This window comes from Fusarium oxysporum, chromosome 8, assembly GCF_000149955.1.
Source record: "Fusarium oxysporum f. sp. lycopersici 4287 chromosome 8, whole genome shotgun sequence".
NCBI classification, from domain to species: Eukaryota; Fungi; Ascomycota; class Sordariomycetes; order Hypocreales; family Nectriaceae; genus Fusarium; species Fusarium oxysporum.
The window spans coordinates 578,020-595,048 of record NC_030993.1 but is presented as its reverse complement, the minus strand read 5'-3'; the positions used below and the strand labels follow the sequence as shown (position 1 = coordinate 595,048).

At 48.0% G+C, this 17,029-nt stretch overlaps 7 protein-coding genes and 1 non-coding gene across 8 annotated transcripts; 5 read left to right on the top strand and 3 right to left on the bottom strand.

Annotated features, from left to right (window-relative positions):
- Window positions 1–61: 61 nt before the first annotated feature.
- On the bottom strand, window positions 62–879 carry FOXG_02852 (aldehyde dehydrogenase (NAD+); the record flags this gene model as incomplete). Its single annotated transcript, XM_018380321.1, has 2 exons — window positions 62–108; window positions 198–879. 2 exons carry the CDS (start codon window positions 877–879, stop codon window positions 62–64), a joined length of 729 nt encoding a protein of 242 aa, XP_018236562.1.
- A 2,592-nt stretch (window positions 880–3,471) lies between these two features.
- On the top strand, window positions 3,472–3,587 carry FOXG_18419. Its single transcript, XR_001936363.1, has one exon. It is a non-coding gene; the product is annotated as a 5S ribosomal RNA (ribosomal RNA).
- A 2,154-nt stretch (window positions 3,588–5,741) lies between these two features.
- Window positions 5,742–7,613, top strand: FOXG_02850 (uncharacterized protein). Its single transcript, XM_018380320.1, has one exon. The coding sequence runs from the start codon at window positions 5,802–5,804 to the stop codon at window positions 7,404–7,406; it is 1,605 nt and encodes a 534-aa protein (XP_018236561.1). The 5' UTR covers window positions 5,742–5,801; the 3' UTR covers window positions 7,407–7,613.
- FOXG_02849 (uncharacterized protein) lies at window positions 7,433–8,544 on the bottom strand (the record flags this gene model as incomplete). Its single annotated transcript, XM_018380319.1, has 2 exons — window positions 7,433–8,382; window positions 8,428–8,544. 2 exons carry the CDS (start codon window positions 8,542–8,544, stop codon window positions 7,477–7,479), a joined length of 1,023 nt encoding a protein of 340 aa, XP_018236560.1. The 3' UTR covers window positions 7,433–7,476.
- Window positions 8,545–8,604: 60 nt separating this feature from the next.
- Window positions 8,605–9,228, bottom strand: FOXG_02848 (uncharacterized protein). The gene is made up of 2 exons (XM_018380318.1): window positions 8,894–9,228; window positions 8,605–8,847 (listed from the first exon to the last, which is right to left on the bottom strand). The coding sequence occupies exon 1, from the start codon at window positions 9,009–9,011 to the stop codon at window positions 8,898–8,900; it is 114 nt and encodes a 37-aa protein (XP_018236559.1). The 5' UTR covers window positions 9,012–9,228; the 3' UTR covers window positions 8,605–8,847; window positions 8,894–8,897.
- Window positions 9,229–9,625: 397 nt separating this feature from the next.
- On the top strand, window positions 9,626–10,170 carry FOXG_18418 (uncharacterized protein; the record flags this gene model as incomplete). Its single annotated transcript, XM_018398493.1, has 2 exons — window positions 9,626–9,641; window positions 9,701–10,170. 2 exons carry the CDS (start codon window positions 9,626–9,628, stop codon window positions 10,168–10,170), a joined length of 486 nt encoding a protein of 161 aa, XP_018236558.1.
- A 2,233-nt stretch (window positions 10,171–12,403) lies between these two features.
- On the top strand, window positions 12,404–13,551 carry FOXG_18417 (uncharacterized protein). Its single transcript, XM_018398492.1, has one exon. It carries the CDS (start codon window positions 12,879–12,881, stop codon window positions 13,023–13,025), a length of 147 nt encoding a protein of 48 aa, XP_018236557.1. The 5' UTR covers window positions 12,404–12,878; the 3' UTR covers window positions 13,026–13,551.
- Window positions 13,552–14,450: 899 nt separating this feature from the next.
- On the top strand, window positions 14,451–16,541 carry FOXG_02847 (uncharacterized protein). The gene is made up of 3 exons (XM_018380317.1): window positions 14,451–15,327; window positions 15,379–15,565; window positions 15,615–16,541. Exons 1-3 carry the CDS (start codon window positions 14,618–14,620, stop codon window positions 16,515–16,517), a joined length of 1,800 nt encoding a protein of 599 aa, XP_018236556.1. The 5' UTR covers window positions 14,451–14,617; the 3' UTR covers window positions 16,518–16,541.
- Window positions 16,542–17,029: the final 488 nt, after the last annotated feature.

Below are 17,029 nucleotides of genomic sequence, written 5' to 3'. Positions count from 1 at the left end.
ATGGCTCGACTCGCCCCCAGAGAACCGCTGTGTCCAGTGATGTAATCTCTGCACAAAAGTATCATGAACCTCTGGATCGACAAAAACGTGATTCACCGACAGGCAAATCTGTCCAGCATTTAGAAATTTGGCGTAGGCAATACGCTTAGCCGCCAGATCAACGTCAGCTTTGGCAGTCACTATAGCTGGTCCCTGACCACCTAGCTCCAAAACCGTAGGGGTGAGATGTTTTGCTGCAGCTGCAGCAACAAATTTTGCGACCTTTGTTGAACCGGTGAAGAAGATGTGATTAAACTTAAGTTCAAGAAGTTTTGTTGTTTCCTGCGGTCCTCCTGTGACGAGCCTAATGGCTTCTGGGTCGAGGTACCGCCCTACAAGATCTTGCATGAGATTCTGAGAAGCAACCGATAGCTCAGATGGTTTGACAACGACGCAACAACCGGCAGTTATAGCGGCAATGACAGGTTGTAACGTAAGCAGGAAGGGAAAATTCCATGCCCCGATGACCAAAACGACACCGAGAGGCTCCTTTCGAATGCGCGCTTTTCCTAATGTTCCCATAAGGAATCCAGCTGAAGCAACTGGCTCATCAGCTGCCCATTCCTCCACATGGTTGAGATGTTCGAGGATATCTGTTTTCAAGCCATGAAGATCTGATGTCAGGGCCTCAAACTCGTGGCGTCCGAGATCAGCTGCTAGTGCTTCGGCGATGGCTTTCTCGTTGTCGACTAGCATCCACCACATTTGCTTGAGTTGCCATTTTCGCCATTTGATGCTTTTAGTTTTTCCGGCGGCGAAGGTGCTGAATAGTTGGGAATGGTACTGCAGACATTCTGCTTCGGAGGTATAGGGTCTTGGGGATCTGATTTCTTTGGACATTGGGGCGTTTGACGATGACTGTGCGAAGAAACTAGGTAGGAATAGCGAACGAAAGGTTGGATTTCGAGGAACAGATAGCCCGCCAGGAAGTTTGACTTTGCTGGGCCAAGTATCTTGGCTAGGTTGTCTTGCCATGGTATTCTGACAAACTCCCCACATATAAACTGCCATTTAGCTTGGGGATAGTCAGAAAAAAATGACCAGATCACAAACGATCACAACCCCGCAAAGTCTGGGGTAATCGGATACTACCCCGGATTAATGGATATGAAAGGCATATTGAACAGACAAATTTCGCCAGACTGCAGGTTTACTCCGTCCTGTATTTGCACAAGACACTCTCCTATCATCACCGTCAATCATGGGTCCAGCGAAGTCGAGTGCCCAACATGGACAAGCCTGTGGGACGTCAGGTAGGTACTAGATAATTTGCGTGAAAAACAGTTGAAGTTGCTGACACGCCCAGGACCATATGTGAAACATCTAATCCCGCCAAACGTTGGCTCTGGCCCTCATCGCAAGAACGTCCAGGCACGCACGCTTGGTGTCTGGATTGCCTTGGTTTTTACTGCCCTCGGAATCTTCTTCCAGAACTATGTTGATATCGGGCCAAAATACAGAGCTGCAGCTCTTGGGCTGGTCTTCCCTGGAGCCGGATATCTTGCGAGCGCCAATGTACTTGGTGGCATATTGTTCGCGCTGACTTGGGCAAGCGTCCCGCTCGCTCTCTTTGCGGTAAGCCAGGCCCATTGATAGACTTCTCCAGTAACAACAAGATTTTGCTAACATAAAGCGACAGTGGTTTGGTGCCGGAGCAATCTTATTCCCTCTCCTCGTCTGGGGCTTGTCTATCTTAGGCGCCTACTTCACTACAGGAGACACCCTATGGGAGAACTCAGGCTATTGGGCCCCTGGTTTTCTTTTCGCTGCCTTCCTGTATGCCAATGGCTCATCAAGAACTGAAAGGAATCGAGGCTATAAGAAGAGAACAACGAGAAACGAGTTCATCTTACGCCAAGCTGCCGAGACAGACAGACTTGTCGCCGCAGCTTCCAAGAGAGAGGAAGATGAAGAACTGAGCATTGAGAGTCTCAGGAAGCTACAATTCCTGTTTGATCAGGCCTTTCAAAGTCTTGATGACTGGTCAGGCTTTACTATTGTCGACCAATACCAGACCGCAGCCCTTCGTTATCAGATCTATCAGATGATGTTTGTACTCGGTCTTTACCAGTCAATCTATACTCCAAACGCGCACGGCTACGTCAACGAAGCTTTCCAACGAATCATTGAGCGGTCTTTGACTCAGAAAGTTCTCAATTTCTGGAAGTGGGAACGTTTGACCGGCAAATTCTCACTCGATTGGGATCCAGTCAAGAAAGACAATATCATGGTCACGGGGTTCTTGCTGCAGGGAGTCATGCTTTACACTGCCAATACAGGTGATATGAGATATACAAAACCTGGAAGTCTGGTCTTCAACATTGACGAAAAGCATTCCTACAGATACAATCTTCATGACCTTCAGGAATCACTTGTGCGACAATGGTCTGCTAGTCCATACTGTCTCATTTCATGTGAGCCTAACTGGATCTACGTCATGTGCAATCTGCAAGGCATGACAGGAGCAGTTCTCTACGATCGAGTGTTTGGAACGAAGTCCACTGAAGTCCTATTACCAATATTCGAGGAGTCTCTGAACACGAACTTTAGCGAGACCAGTGGCAGTGTCTTGACTATAAGGTCCGAGTTGACAGGCTTCACTATTCCAGGTCTATGCGGCGCAGCTGGAGATTTGGCAGCAATCATGATGGGATGTGGTCCTTTGAGAAACTTCTCCAGACGTCTTTGGGCTATCATTCGGAATGAGACAGTTCAGTTTGATACCAAAACGAAAGAGGTCTCGCTGACTGGACTCGTGGGAGCGGATAAGATTGATGCGGGCAATTATCGCTCGAATGAGTATGCTATGTACACTCAACTTGCCATTGCTGCGGGTGAGTACGGTGATGAAGAGCTGAAAGAGGCTTGTGTGAAAAAGTTTGAGAGAGCATGGGGTGTTAAGACAGCACCGACGGGCTCTCATTATCTTGACCTTGAGAATGCGTCGTGTTTGATGAATCAAGCGGCGTTGACGGCTGCTCTTATCCGACCTGGGGCATATCATCGGATGGTACAGAAGGTATGTTCACCGTCCTTGTCATTGAGATTAGGATGTCATCTAATCGCTCTCGTAGGGACCATCTGAAACAGCATTGAAAGGGCCCATCCTTTCAGAAGTGCCATATCCTGGTGTCCTTATAGCAAAAGCAAGGTCTCATACATCTCGGGATTTGGAACTAGTTCTTTATCCCTCAGCTGATGCAGGCGTTTTCGACCTTGGCATTTCTCGTCTTTCTCCGGGCCAGACATACAGTTATCTCGACAAGACAGTGAATGCGGACAGGGATGGATTTGTCAAGATCTCGGTTCTTGTTAAGGGCAGGACTCATGTGCACCTTTCTCCAATTTGAAGAACGAATTGCAGCTATTAGTTATGATTTTGCATATCTTTGACAACCTCTTGAGGTGATTTTGCATCGTGGACTGTCACATACGACCAAAGCTCGAAGAGAATACGGGGTCCCGTCCGCTCCCCCAGAGTCAAGCTTCGAAGCGCCGGATTAGTAGTTGGGTCGGTGACGACCAGCGAATCCCCGGTGTTGTATGTTTTTTGCCATGCTATATTTCTATTTCAGAACAGATAAACTAAATAACAAAGACTGTAATACTGTTGTTATCAAGGTTCGAAAGATAGCGTCCTATGTTGTCAATGGCGTCGGGAGGTGTCGAAATATGCACTATGCTTAAGTGCGTCTAGTCGTCAGTGGCTTCTCTAGGGGAGGAATCCACCACTCCAACAATTTTGCATCACGACATCTTCACACCAAACATCAGGCTGTCGGCATCAGCACACTCAGTCCTCGGCCACGATGGGAACCAAATTCGAAGATGCAGTTGATCCGATCAACATTAGTATCAGTACCCTGTCAATTAGCGATCAGCCCTGCAAGACTCTATAAGCGACTTCAATCAAGTCGTCGCATCGGCGCAGCTTCGTGGACAGCGACTCGTGGCTCTCCTGAACGACCCTAACATTGTCTACAAAGCGAGCGAGGATGAACTATTCAAAGTACATGCAAACGTAAATCGCATCACGAAATCGGCTCAAAGCGTTACTGGCGCTATTGATCGATCACTGGTTGAAATTATCACTTCACGGACTGCTGGAGTACTTCAAAGCCGAAATTGGTGATATCGCGCGCGAGAAGCTTGACAATATCGATGATCGCCTCGAGAGTGAATGGAGAATTCTTGAGGAATGCTACAACCAAGCTATGGATCCTTCGGGCTCGCTGTATCCCGAACAGCATTTTCTTAGCCTTACCAGGGACGACCCTTCATCGGCTTACCGCTCGAGACGTTCGGGGTTCAGTAATATGGACAGCCGTACCAGGGTGCGAAAGCAGTATTCTACACGTGAACAGAGGGATGAACTTGATGAAGAGCGGGAGGCTGAGATATGATCCGAACTTTGAACAACCGTCTTTCAGGGCCAACACTGTTCCATCACCAGGGCGTTTCCCCTTCAGCAACCATAAAACTATCTTTCGCGGATGTTCCTCGGTATCTGTTCCGGGTCTACGACTCAAAAAGCTCTGGTCTCAACTTTAGCACCGTCTTTGCATCAGAATTTAGTTTTGTCCTATACGGAGCGCTGGTACCGAAGGTCAATCTTCTTTCATTAGGTGCTATAAACGCTTCAAACATGCTATACAACCACCCAGAGAGAAAGAACTGCTTCAGTGGTAGCAGCTTCGGTGACGGTAAATTACGGGATAAGCTTGTCTCATGGACTAGCTCTTTGATGAACGCTATTCAGTACGCTATATAGAGGTCGCACGTCGGCCATACACCGGCCTCCAACGTTCATATCTGTGCACTGGACACCAGGAAATTCCTTGGGGGCAGTTCGCAAGAGACATGTGGTTACTCCAGTCATACGCCCACCCGAAATCAAACTGTCTTTGTCTCAAAGTCTCGAATATGACAACGGGGAGTATCTTTCCCAGGGAGTGATTCATCACGGCGGTCGATCGTCCGTCTTCTCTCTACAAGATCTCATATCATCCGGCCTATATGAACTATATCCAGAGTTTGCAGACCAGTCAGTGAAGGTTTCATGGACGAATCGAGTGCTAGAGCTTCGGGCCTGCTGGAGAGAGGAATGTCTGACATCTGGAAAAGAGTTCAACCAAGCTTGCGAAATTGCAAGAGGCCCCATGAAGGGTATTGATGTATGGGATGCCATCTTGCTGCTCTTGACCTTTCGAAAGCACCATCCATCTTGGTTGTGTAAGTCATCTGAGTCGTAACTACTCTAGGATCTGGGAATCTGACATGATAATACAGACGATCGTTGGGATGCTTCTGAGAGGCAATTTCCTGAACCTGATGAAGTATGTCGGTTCAGGGCACTACTAAAGCACGCGGAAGATAAATTCGACTCAAAGCTGGATGAGCTGTCGTCGGAGTAAGCTAAGAAAGATGCCCATTTGTAGTATATGATTTTAATTAAGGGACCTTTCGTGAGGTGAGATCCCTGTCTGGCCGTTATCTTTTGACGAAAGTAGAATGTTGTTAGCTTTCCATCATGAGATTGATCATTCACGTGGTTTGATAACAGTACATAATAATATAGTGAATCGGATGCACTCAGGCTCCATCAGACAGCATGAATGGATTGAAAATGGTCTTCCAATTGGCTCCTGTGCAACTACGCGTCTTGCATGACGGAAGCCGTATTCAAGACCGCACCAAGATAGAAACCCCCATCTCAGACCTCATTATCCCGATGATATCCTGTTTGACCAAATATCCTGACAATGAGCGATCACGAAAACCAGGCTATGGCCGAGGTTGGAGATATTGCGAACAGGATCGATGCGCTGAAAATCGCTGGCAAAAAGAGAAGACAACCGCGCAAGCCTCTCAAGGAAGCCTTACGTAGTTACGGCGAAGCAGCCGATGCTTTGTCGGAACATGCAGCCAACGTCGTTAAGTTGCTTCGTGCTGGTGGTCTATTCAACGAGGAAGATTTAGAGTCCGTCCGCACCGCCCAAAACAGGGCTATTGAGCTTGGGCGAGCTGCGAGACTCCTAAACGACTCTGCAACTCAGACTGTTGTTAGACAAGTCGTTTCACTAGGCGACAAGACGTTCTTCAACGTAGATGGCCTCCTTCAACATTTCGAGAAGCCTATAGAGAAGATTGCACAGGGAAAGATCCAGGGAGCGCAAAGTGGCGACATCTTGTGGAAGATTGCGGAAGAATGTTATCATCAAGCCACGAGGCCTTCTGGAGATCTTAATCTAGAGGATTGTCTTGCCACTAGCGAAGTGGTGGAGAGGGAAGAGAAAAAAGAACATTGGATCAAGTTCTGGATTCAGTCACTATGCAACTGCCCCGGTGGCCCGACAATATTTCAACCAGAGAACTTTGTTTTCAGCGACTCAGTCAACAAGCCTCCAAAGTACATGCCACGATACCTGTTCCGGGCATATGATGACAACAGCACGGGTCGCAACGACAAAGATGTCATCGCTTCAATACTTAGCCAGTGCGGCGAAGCGAATCGTCACGGGATCGACATTTTCTCAATGGACTATAAAGAGGCTTCACAAATGCTACACCAGCATTTAGATAAGGGTCCTTTTAGTAGCAGTGCGACCGACAACCTCGTTTCATGGAGCAGTTCTCTCATGTTTGTCATCCAGTATGCAAATTGGAGATTTTGCTATCCGCAGTTTAGTCACCCAGGCGATATTTGTATTTGTGCTGTGGATACATCACAGTTCCCACGAAGGCAGTTTGCAAGGGATAAGTGGTTGCTCAACTCGTTCAAGGATGCGGAACATTCAGATCAAGAGAACAACTTTCGTGATCTTCGACTTAACAGAAGTGAGTATGATAACGGAGAGTACCTTTCTCAGGGAGTCCTTCACATTGAAGAGCGCTCTTGCACCTTGTCCTTGCGACGTCTGAAAAATGCTGGACTGTGGGATTTATATCCAGAGTTCAACGTCAACGATGTGGAAAACGACGCCGATGTGAGAGTTCAGTGGACAAAATATGTCAAGCTACTTCGTTCTTTATGGCACTCTGTACACACGACAACAAAAGCGAATGTGCAGTGTGCTCTAAACATTGCAAGGAAATGTTTCCAAAGTTTCGATCAGGATGATATGGCGTTGTTGTTACTCTCGTTCTGCGAACGTAAGCTACACCGAGAGAATTCATCATTTCAAAATCCCTTTACAGACTTACTATCTCCTGTAGCAATTGAGGATATTGATTACAAGGAACCCGCAGAGGTGGATCGATACTCGACGCTGAGGAAGCGATTGTCAGAGCTGAGAAAGGCGTCAGGGGAACGTGGCATGAAGCTATTTGACCAACTGTATGAGCTGGAAGATACAGAAGAGAACTAGATTGTTTGATCAATGACTGGGAAATGAGAGCCTAGATAGTGAGCTTTGGCTCCCTGAGCCTCACATGAAGTTACCCTTCTGGAACCTTGGGACTAACAGGTGGATTGGCCTTGACGCGCTTGAATATCTCCTCCTTCAGTTCCTCATCGCTCCACTGTCTAATCCCCATAAATTCATTGTCAGTCTTTGCAAAGAATCCATTCCCCATACCATAACTCGCCCTAATGACAAAGTCCCTCACGGAAACCCGGTCTCTGATTCCTTCGTTGTACCGCTTCCACGCAGCTTCGACAAGCACCTTTGTATCAACTTGTTCAACAGCAAACTCCGCGCCTGGAGCAGCTTCACGAGCATATCCCAACACTTGATTCTGTGTCATAACCACAGTGTGTATGTAATAAAGCTTGTTAACGGTCTCTTCAGGTTTCGAGAGGACAGAAGAAATGGCCTTGCCGATATCATCGAGCGCCGTTGCAGACATTGGGATGTCTCCACCGTCCGCAACACGAGTTGGTGCTTTGCCAGAGAGACCAACAAAGATATCTTCATCAAGCACCCAATCCAGAAACATGCCAGTATTGATGCCCGTGTACGTAATCTCACCCTTCTCAGCCTTTGCTAAGACGTCGTTCAGGACGGGTAGCTTGGTCTTCATGAATGGCATGTTGGCTATCTCGGGATTATCAAGAGAAACACCAAAGAATGAAGGAATGGCTCGATAGATGCCAGCGTTGACGGCTGCTTGCATCGTAACCACTGATGCATCGTAGGCGAGGCGGTTGAGTATGATGACGATGGCATCAAACCCGCGACCTACAAGGCTTGGTGTCAAAGTCTCGGCTGATGTGTAATCTGCTCCGATGACATCGACATCTGGTGGGAGATTTGCCGAGGTTGGATCGCGAGTAAGCACGCTGACTTTGAGGCCGTTTTTGAGGAGGTGCTTGATGGTTGAAGGACCGAGACGTCCGGTGCCCTTTGGATGTCAGCATAGGCTTTGTCTGAAATTCGACAAACATACACCAGCGATCACAACATTAGAGATAGTGATATGAGACATATTCTTGAGTTTCAAATCAAGTTGTAAGAAGTGAAAGTCCAAGAGATGATCATCCGGTATCATAAGCCGTGCTGACATTGGGCGTCACCCTGGTTCCTCGATTCGGACTGTCAGCTGACGCGTATTACAGGCGAAATCGGCGGTTGAACTTTTTTTTCAAGAAATCTTTTCATATAGACTATTCATCGTGGGTTTTGTTTCTTCTCCTTCTGCACATGTCCTTCCACTGTGGTTCCTGCTATGGCAGACACTTATAATCGTAATCAACGGCCTTTCCGGTACAACTTGCCACTCTGCCTTTAATCACTACGCCATCCAAGTTCCCCTCAAAAGTCTTCTAGTCGATACACAGAGTAGGAGGGCTCTTCATAGGGATGGGCGCTGAGAAGCATTAGCAGTGCGCAGAGTTATAGAAGGAATCGCTAACCTTTTCAGAGCTTTGACGGCGTTCCTGGCAACGTCTTCACCCACGCAAATAGTTTCAACCCTTGCCTCTTCAACCTCCTCAAGCTTTCCGACTTCGCCAAGGTGTGGCTTGGCTGCATCGCCAGGGCGAAACTGGCCGGTCCCAATAACAGTCCAACAACACTCGGTATAATTACCCGGGCCGGGGTAGCGACCTGCTCCAGCAGCGAAAATGGCCTCTTTACATTGAGCCAACGATAATTTAGGCACGTTGAAGACGAGTCTGAATCGGGTAGCAGATGCAATAGTGGTAACAGTTTGCTGTTAATTGAACTTGGATGGTTTATCAAGCTTGGATGTACGTATCAAACTAAAGAAGGCGGGGTAAGTTCATGGTCAGTGGCCTGATAATTTCAGGCCACCAGAAAATGATGCAGAAACTGCTATCAACACAGTTCACCTAATCTCAGAATTCCTTTGTTAAAAGCTTGGTATCTCAGCTAATGGGTTAAGCGCTCGTGGAAATTTGTATCACGAGGTGGTGTATCAGAACAGAAGCCTAATACCGTTGCCAAATGAAAACAAGGCCGTCACTAAAGACATGTGGAAATGTTTGGCTTGGTTGTATTCTCATACCTATTTCACACGGGTTTGGGTCATTCAAGAAATCAACGCCAACCAGTCTCGACTTGTTCATTGTGATCACTTGACAATCGAATGGGACCAGGTTGAGCTGGTCGCCGGGTATATCATCATGGAGCTAGCGTTTAGTAAAGCCTATGGCTTTACGGACACACCAAATGCTGGTGGGCCGCTACTGCTTCTACAGAGCGCCTGCGGCAGCCCAAGAACTGGCTATACATGTTGTATCTGGCATCAAACTTTTCCAGCACTGACCCAAGAGATATGATATATGGTCTCTATGGTTTAATGAGTATTACACGGGGCAGTGAGCTCCTCTATCCTGACTATGACAAATCGACGGTGGAGGTTTACATGGACTCTGTCGCTGCTGCTTTTGTCGACATGCAGAACACAGATGTGTTACTCTACACTCCAGGCACGGATCACCCATCTTGGGTGCCCCGATGGGATCGGGCCATGTTATTTCGAAATCCTTTCAGGTTTGGTAAAGCACTTCCATGGAGTCCGTCACTTGATTTGAAACCGACTTGGAGCATTAATGCCGAGTCAAAGGTTCTGGCTCTACGTGGCGTTCTTATTGATTCGATCAAGGTTTCAGAAACCTACAATGAAAGCCTTTTCAGTAACGCCAACATGAAGTTGGAAGAAGGATGAGTCAAGCTAGGGCATGTGTGGCGCAGAATCTCGAGAGCCTACAACTGAGCCGACCAAGTAAGGTCTACAACAGCGGTGAACCCACGCAATTGCGGCTTCATTATCATTCGGCCTCAATGAAGATAGTAGCCCTGGAGAGGAGCGGATTCTAATGCAAATTTTCCTGTCATATCTTAGAGTTGTACTCGACGAGCAGGCTTATCAGCAGTATAACTCACCAGAGTTATCCAAGGAGGCCGAGCAAGCAGATGGGTATCAATTTGGAAAACCGGTGTGGGACTTTAATTATCCAGGCTCAAGCATCTTCATCACGGGAAAAGGGTATGATCGGGTGCTGCGTTTCGACAACTAACCCTGGGGATATAATAACTGTCCCCTTTGGAAACACATACCCGTTTATCTTACGACCTCACGGTGAGCGATTCTTGATGAGAGGGTATGGATTTATACACGGCACCATGCGAGGCGAAGGACCCCAGTCTCCGGAGCAGGTCTTTGAGATATGTTAATACGCTATCCGTGGAACATCCACCGTATGTTGTTGATTGATCGATAGTCAAAGCTGGTGATATCTCAACCAGAATCACCGTATCCTTTTAAATATTGCTGATTTTATGGTTTCCTATCATTCACGGCTGGAATTCTCGGCTGGAGTGTTAAATCTCGAGCCATTGCCAGTGCCGTCCCACAAATTTTTGACGATCTTGGTTTGGATGCGTAAGGTAAATTGTCGACGACAACCAGCTCAATGCAGAGCGCGCCCCGTACCCGATTGTGGTGTGTGTCGCTGTATGGACTGTTGGCGACGTGACCCGATGTGGCATTCCACGATCAATATCACGTCTTCGGCCAGAACTGACTTGGGAATTTCCCTAACACGACATTTCGGACCAAAGATGTGCGTCGACAACAACTTCTCGGTGGAAGGATACTTGATCGTGGTTAGCCTGTCAGCCCGCAACGAGTTTGAGACTGGAGCGTCGAACACTGAGGGAGAGGGGTTGAAGATTTGGTTCTCTCTTCTGTTATTTGGACTGTATTTTATCTATTGCGCCATCGGTTCTTGGACGAGGGGCGGCGAGGCTCTGTCGATAATGATGTTCTGATTGCTGATGCTGCCAGAGCGCCGTTAATTGGGAACTTGAACGGGAATGAATGATGCCGAGCTCGAGCCGACGAATCTCTTGCTTCTGATACTGATCATCTACTATTTACTATTTCGTTATGGACTTGCAAGCGTAGATCGTGACTTCTTGATACTCTGTTCATGGTTCTTCGGGCTCAAAATCGTGATCAACCGCCTTTCGAGACTGGTCGACGTCCGCGCTTGTCATGGCCCGAAGCTCCGCGAGCAACACGGGCAAGGATACGGGCAATAATTCTTCTTTTTTTGAGCAAGATATATCGTAAGATTCGTATTGTATTGGAGCGGCGTGATACGGGCGGGTCGGGTTTGCGTTGGTCATGCTTCGCCGAGACTCGACAACGGGCGTGCGGAAGCAGCGTAGATATCGTAGCACCATCGTTGAAGACTTGACTCGGTTCTCGGCAATTTGAGTTTGATGCTGGTGCGTAGGTAGCGATCGTCTGTACTTTGTTCGCCGAGGAGAGGACGGCGTCATGTGTTCGGTGGTCGATGGAAGAGGCTTCGAGCTCGACCGCAGTATGACGCAACGCGTCGTAATAACACTAAAACGCGCGATGCTTGTTACCGCCGAGGATACTGTAGATGGAAATTTGATGCTTCAGGCGGCTCGAGGTTGCTATTGAAGAGCTTCTGATGGGACTAGTTTGTTCTTTGTTGTCATGGGCGTCCAACTGACGACAGGTATCGCCAGCTGCCAAACCCCTCTCCTGATCAACCGTCAATTGCTCGCGTCGATCGATCTAAGTTCTGCGATGGAATCTAAGTTCTATGATAGGTCTCAAATGCAAGTAACACATCCAGTGTCGACCGATCGTCGGAGTGACGAGCAAGTCTACACCTCCACCTGATCTTTTCGTCTACGTCGTGAGCATCCTTCTCTGTAATGACTGACGTGGCGCGTCCTAAGCACTGAGGTGAGCAGATAAACTCTTGCAAGTAAAGTATCGTGGCACCAGTGAGTCAGAGGCAAACGTAAAGCCAAAGTCTGACCAAGAGGATAACTCTCCATCCCGCAAAGCTTGTTTTTCTCTTTTCCTATAAATACAGCATCCCTCCCATCCCTCGCCTCTCCGGTTCCTTATCTGTATTCCTACCTACATTCTTTTGCTTGTTTCTATCTGCTATCTTACATTCATTCATTTCATTGCATTCCCCTTCCACTCTTTACACAAACTTCAGAGCATCTTCACCACCAGCAAAGTTCCATCATCATCAGACACGGCTCGACACCAGCACATCACATATCATTCACATCATTCACATCATTCACATCATTCTCACCACGAGGCAGGAATTTCTTCACACCACCGGCAAGCTGGTGAATGCAATGAAAAAAGAAAAGGTTCAAACTGAATCAACAGACACCCCTCTGGTCAGAGAAACAGCGAGAATAGACAAAACTGCAAGCAGTGATAATAAATCAAAAATTGTGCCGCGGACTTACCAACCTACTGCGACACTGGGGGGTTAGCGCAAGTTGTCCCAGACCGCAGCACTTGCGCCGACACCTTGATGGTCGGTCAACAAGACGGCAGGTAACAGGAGCCAAGCTCTCGAGATCATGAACATGAAGAGAAGAAGAAGAAGAAGATGGGGGCAGAGGGTTCTTATACTCATCTGGGAGCACTCTCGCTCCTACCCGACGCCGGAGCGACTTCAGAGGCATGAAGAGCACAGAGGCAAGTGCAAGATCGAATTTAGAAGGTGAGCAAGTTTTCGAACACTGACATCGACAGGTGACACCATCCACATCGAACGACCTGGTCACCTACTCTCTTCAAGGAGGAAAGAGCCTTTGACAGCGAAACACGCTTATGCGCAAACACCTCGAACATTGCTCAAAGAGACAGCAGTCAAGTACGTCCGAGGCGCCACCCAGTAAAAGATAATGAGACAAAGACGATTGCTTTGGGGCCAGTGCCTCAATTATCTTTATCACAGAACCAACGCATACAAAGCAGCATCTGAATCCATGAGATCTTCTTCATCAAGTCTCGACGCCGCAGCCTCAAGAACTTTGCCTGATTTTTGGTACGAGCAAAGTTGGACGCGCCATCGCATCAAAAAAAGGAAGATGCAGAAGGAGGTGAACGCGAAGACGAAATCAGGCACCGAGACATCGGGTTTGACCAGATTGTGTGTGGGACTGAGTGGATTGAAAGCAATTGAAGATGCTTTGAAAGTTGTCGTCGTGGGTAGGGAAATGCATGACATTAATCATATAATACATCCCCTGAGCTACTCACAGTAATTTCATCATACAAAATTTCTGTGAATTGTTGGTATTCTCGCGTCGCTTCTATTTGTTTCGTTGAGCCGACCATGGTAATTGAAGCTATTCGTAGGACCCGCCTTGGTAGGGCGCCTGGTACTTTCAAGGTTTTCTCTCCAGCATCGCACAGTTCTCCTCCGTACACGTGATCAGTTCCCGAGGGTTCAATACTTTCGAACAATTCGCTAAAATCTCGTAATTCGCGTCCTCCAAACTTCGAAAATTTAGTGTTATAGCTCAGCTGGCCTTCGAAACCTCAATTGGCATGCATCATCCCAATTCTGTTCCCCCACGCACATCAGCCGCAGCGTTCTAGCCCGGCCTGTCTAAGCCCCAACTCCAAAATGGCAACATTACCGCAAACTATCACTGTTCTGTGGCTAGTCCTGCACAGTGATCAATTTATTGGTAGATAGTCTGTGTGAGTGGCGAGGTCTGGACCCAATGCGGAGGAACCGTTCTAGCCGCTTATCACGGCCCGTGGCGAGCTGGACTGCACGTGGCGCAGACTATTGAACCGTTATCATTGGGCTCCCTCTTCAGGGTCTCGTCTCAGCTTGGACTAAGCAGCGCCTGTCTCAGCCTTGAGAGAGCGTTTGGGGATTATTAGCGAGGGCTGACTTCTAGATTGATGCTGAGGATCAATGTCTCAAGCCGCACAGCTAGCCACGAGGAGTTTGCGTGGTTATGGGATGTGATTTGGCTTGGAGGCGGAATGGTCAAGGGAGTTTAGCTAGCCATATCTGCCACACGATATATGCAGATTGGTAGGCGAAGGTAATGCGGGATATGATCAGTATTCGGGCTAGTCGCCATCATTACTTTCTGCATGCAGAGCTGAGAGAATACCCACTAGTTCGTCGTGAAGACAGACTCATGCAGTAATAGTCGAAGGTTATAAAGCTGCGCCGATCTCCTACGAAATTGGTTCATCATCAACTTCTTCTCTTCACTAGCAACCTCATCCATCTCTTCTCTTTGACTCTCTATCCTCTCTTTCCATCTCATACCCCATTTTTCTGCCCACCATGTTTATTTACCAAGGAAAGCTCAACTGGGACAAGTACGCCGTTGACGAGACCTTCACCATCATCTTCCCCAAGGGTGCCGTCCGCGCCAATGAGCCCGCCTACCTCTTCACCCAATGGACGGAGGATGATCATCACGCAGAGAAAGACAAGTTCTTCCAGACCCGCATCATCAAGAATGTGAAGCAGCTTCCCAACACCACCGATGTCTCCTTCAAGCTCCCTGGCACGTGGTACAACTTTGACATCACCACTGAGCAGAACTACAGCAAGATCAAAGTCATCATGTCCGGTAAGGAGGGTACCAAGACAATCACTCTCAACCGGGTCTGGCAGCCTGTGGGCGAGGTTGATCCCAATGCTGCTCTTGCTATATGGGCTGGAAGCATCAACTTTGGCGACAAGGCTGTGAATGAGCAGGCTATTTTTGTCCTTCCTGAGGATTACAAAGAGGGCAAGCCTGTTATTTCTTCGTGGCAGTGGACGAAGGATGAGTCCGGAAAGGCGAAGACTGCTGCATTCAAGGGAACGCCGATGAAGGTGGTGGAGTGCAGTGACAAGATCTCCAAGTTCGCCTTCAACAACGTCTTTGACTTCACTTGTTCATGGGATACCACCACCCAGCAGCTTGCTGTTGAGGTCAAGGACGGCGCAGAGCAAGTCAACGTTGGTAATCTGAACCTCTTCGCCAAGATTGAGGCCCAGGCTCAGTAAGCTGTGACCATCAACACATGATGGATAACGCTAATGACGACGAATAGCCATTTCGACTCGGATGACTTGACCCCTCCCACTCAGCAGAAGACCGAGTTCCGACTCCCCCAACCTCAGGCCACGCTCCCTCGAGTTCTTGACCCCATGCCCTTCCCTAAGACTCTCTTCGAGACCTTGACTCACGGAGCTGCCTTCATCGAACAAGCCGGCTATCTCACTATTCAAGCCCAAAATGTACGATCCCTCTTTTCCTTATGAGCCTTTTCTCACTAACCTTGAACAGAAATTCACCGCTCTTCACGAGGAGTTTCACAAGCAGGGCACCTACGTCGAAACTCTGAAGAAGGATAAGCAGAACCTAGAGGAGCAGATCAAGTCACTCTCTGATGCGTGCAAGACAGCTGACGAGAAGGTCAATGAGCTAAAGAAGCAGCTTGACCAGGCTAGCGCAGATTATCAAAAGAAGGTCAAGGCACTCACCGACTTCATCGATCATCTTAAGGAGGATGATAAGCTTGACCACAAGGTTATCAAGAAGCTCCAAGAGGAACTCAACCATGGACACCAACAGATCATCACCCTAAATGGAAAGCTCTCCCAGGCTCAGATCGATAAGAAGGCTCTCTCTACTGTCACCCTCGGTCTTAAGAGCAAGATTGCTGAGCTTGACGGAAAGAGGATCAAGCTTGAGAATGAGCTTACGGGTCAGAAGGCGCAGAACGTGACTCTTAGGGGTGAAATCATCAGTCTTAAGCGCAAGCTGAGTGATTCGCTCGAGGCCAATGGTCACCTCCAGAAGGAGCTTCGTCTCTCCGAGGCAGCTCTCAAGGAGAGCAGGAGCAAATTTACCGACGCAAATAACAAGTTTGACAAGGAGGAACTCGCTCACAAGGCCACAAAGTCCAGTCTCAAGACTGCGCAAGAGACAGCGGACGCCCTCGACAAGCAGCTCAAGATCGCCAAATCAGACATCTCCAAGGCTGAGAAGACGGCCATAGATGCCCAGGAGGACTACGACAACAAGGTCATCGAGGCTCAGAACTTCTATCACAAGATCCAGAAGTACGAGGCGGCTGTGGATACGTTCCAGAAGGTGCTCATTAGTGACGAGATTGAGAATGAGAAGCTCAACAACATCAACAAGACCTTCAAGGATCTGCGCCGTGCCACCTTCAACTGCAACTGAAGCCAGGAGCCGGGGCCCTCGGGGAAGTCGCCAGTTATACTTGTGCCGAAGAATGATCCCTTGTTGGCGCCGGCATGGGCTATAAGACGGTTCTATGGGTCGTTGATTACCGTTCTGACATTTGGATGGTTACGATGGGGAAGAGGATAAGGTGTAATGGGGTCTAAATAGGGTTATCAGTTTAGGCACAATTCTTTCTTATTTCTTAGCTTTGTATTGACATTTCAACTTCTGACTATACAGTCTCCTCATGATCCTGCATATTATCTTCCGTCGCATCATTGGTCTGAGAGAAATGAACCCAGGTAGTTTGTCTCATATTGGCTGGCTCGCCATTCAGTGAGATTTAAGTGCGTATTCAATCTCCACAACTTGAACTTACACCAATAAGATTCAGCCTTTGGTCAGCTATGAGATGGGACCTGCATAGTCAAAGCAGCGCCCAAAAGAATCGGGATTCCGTGTCTAGAGGAGTCAAGAAAACTTGGGACTGTTATGCTAAGTTACAAAAG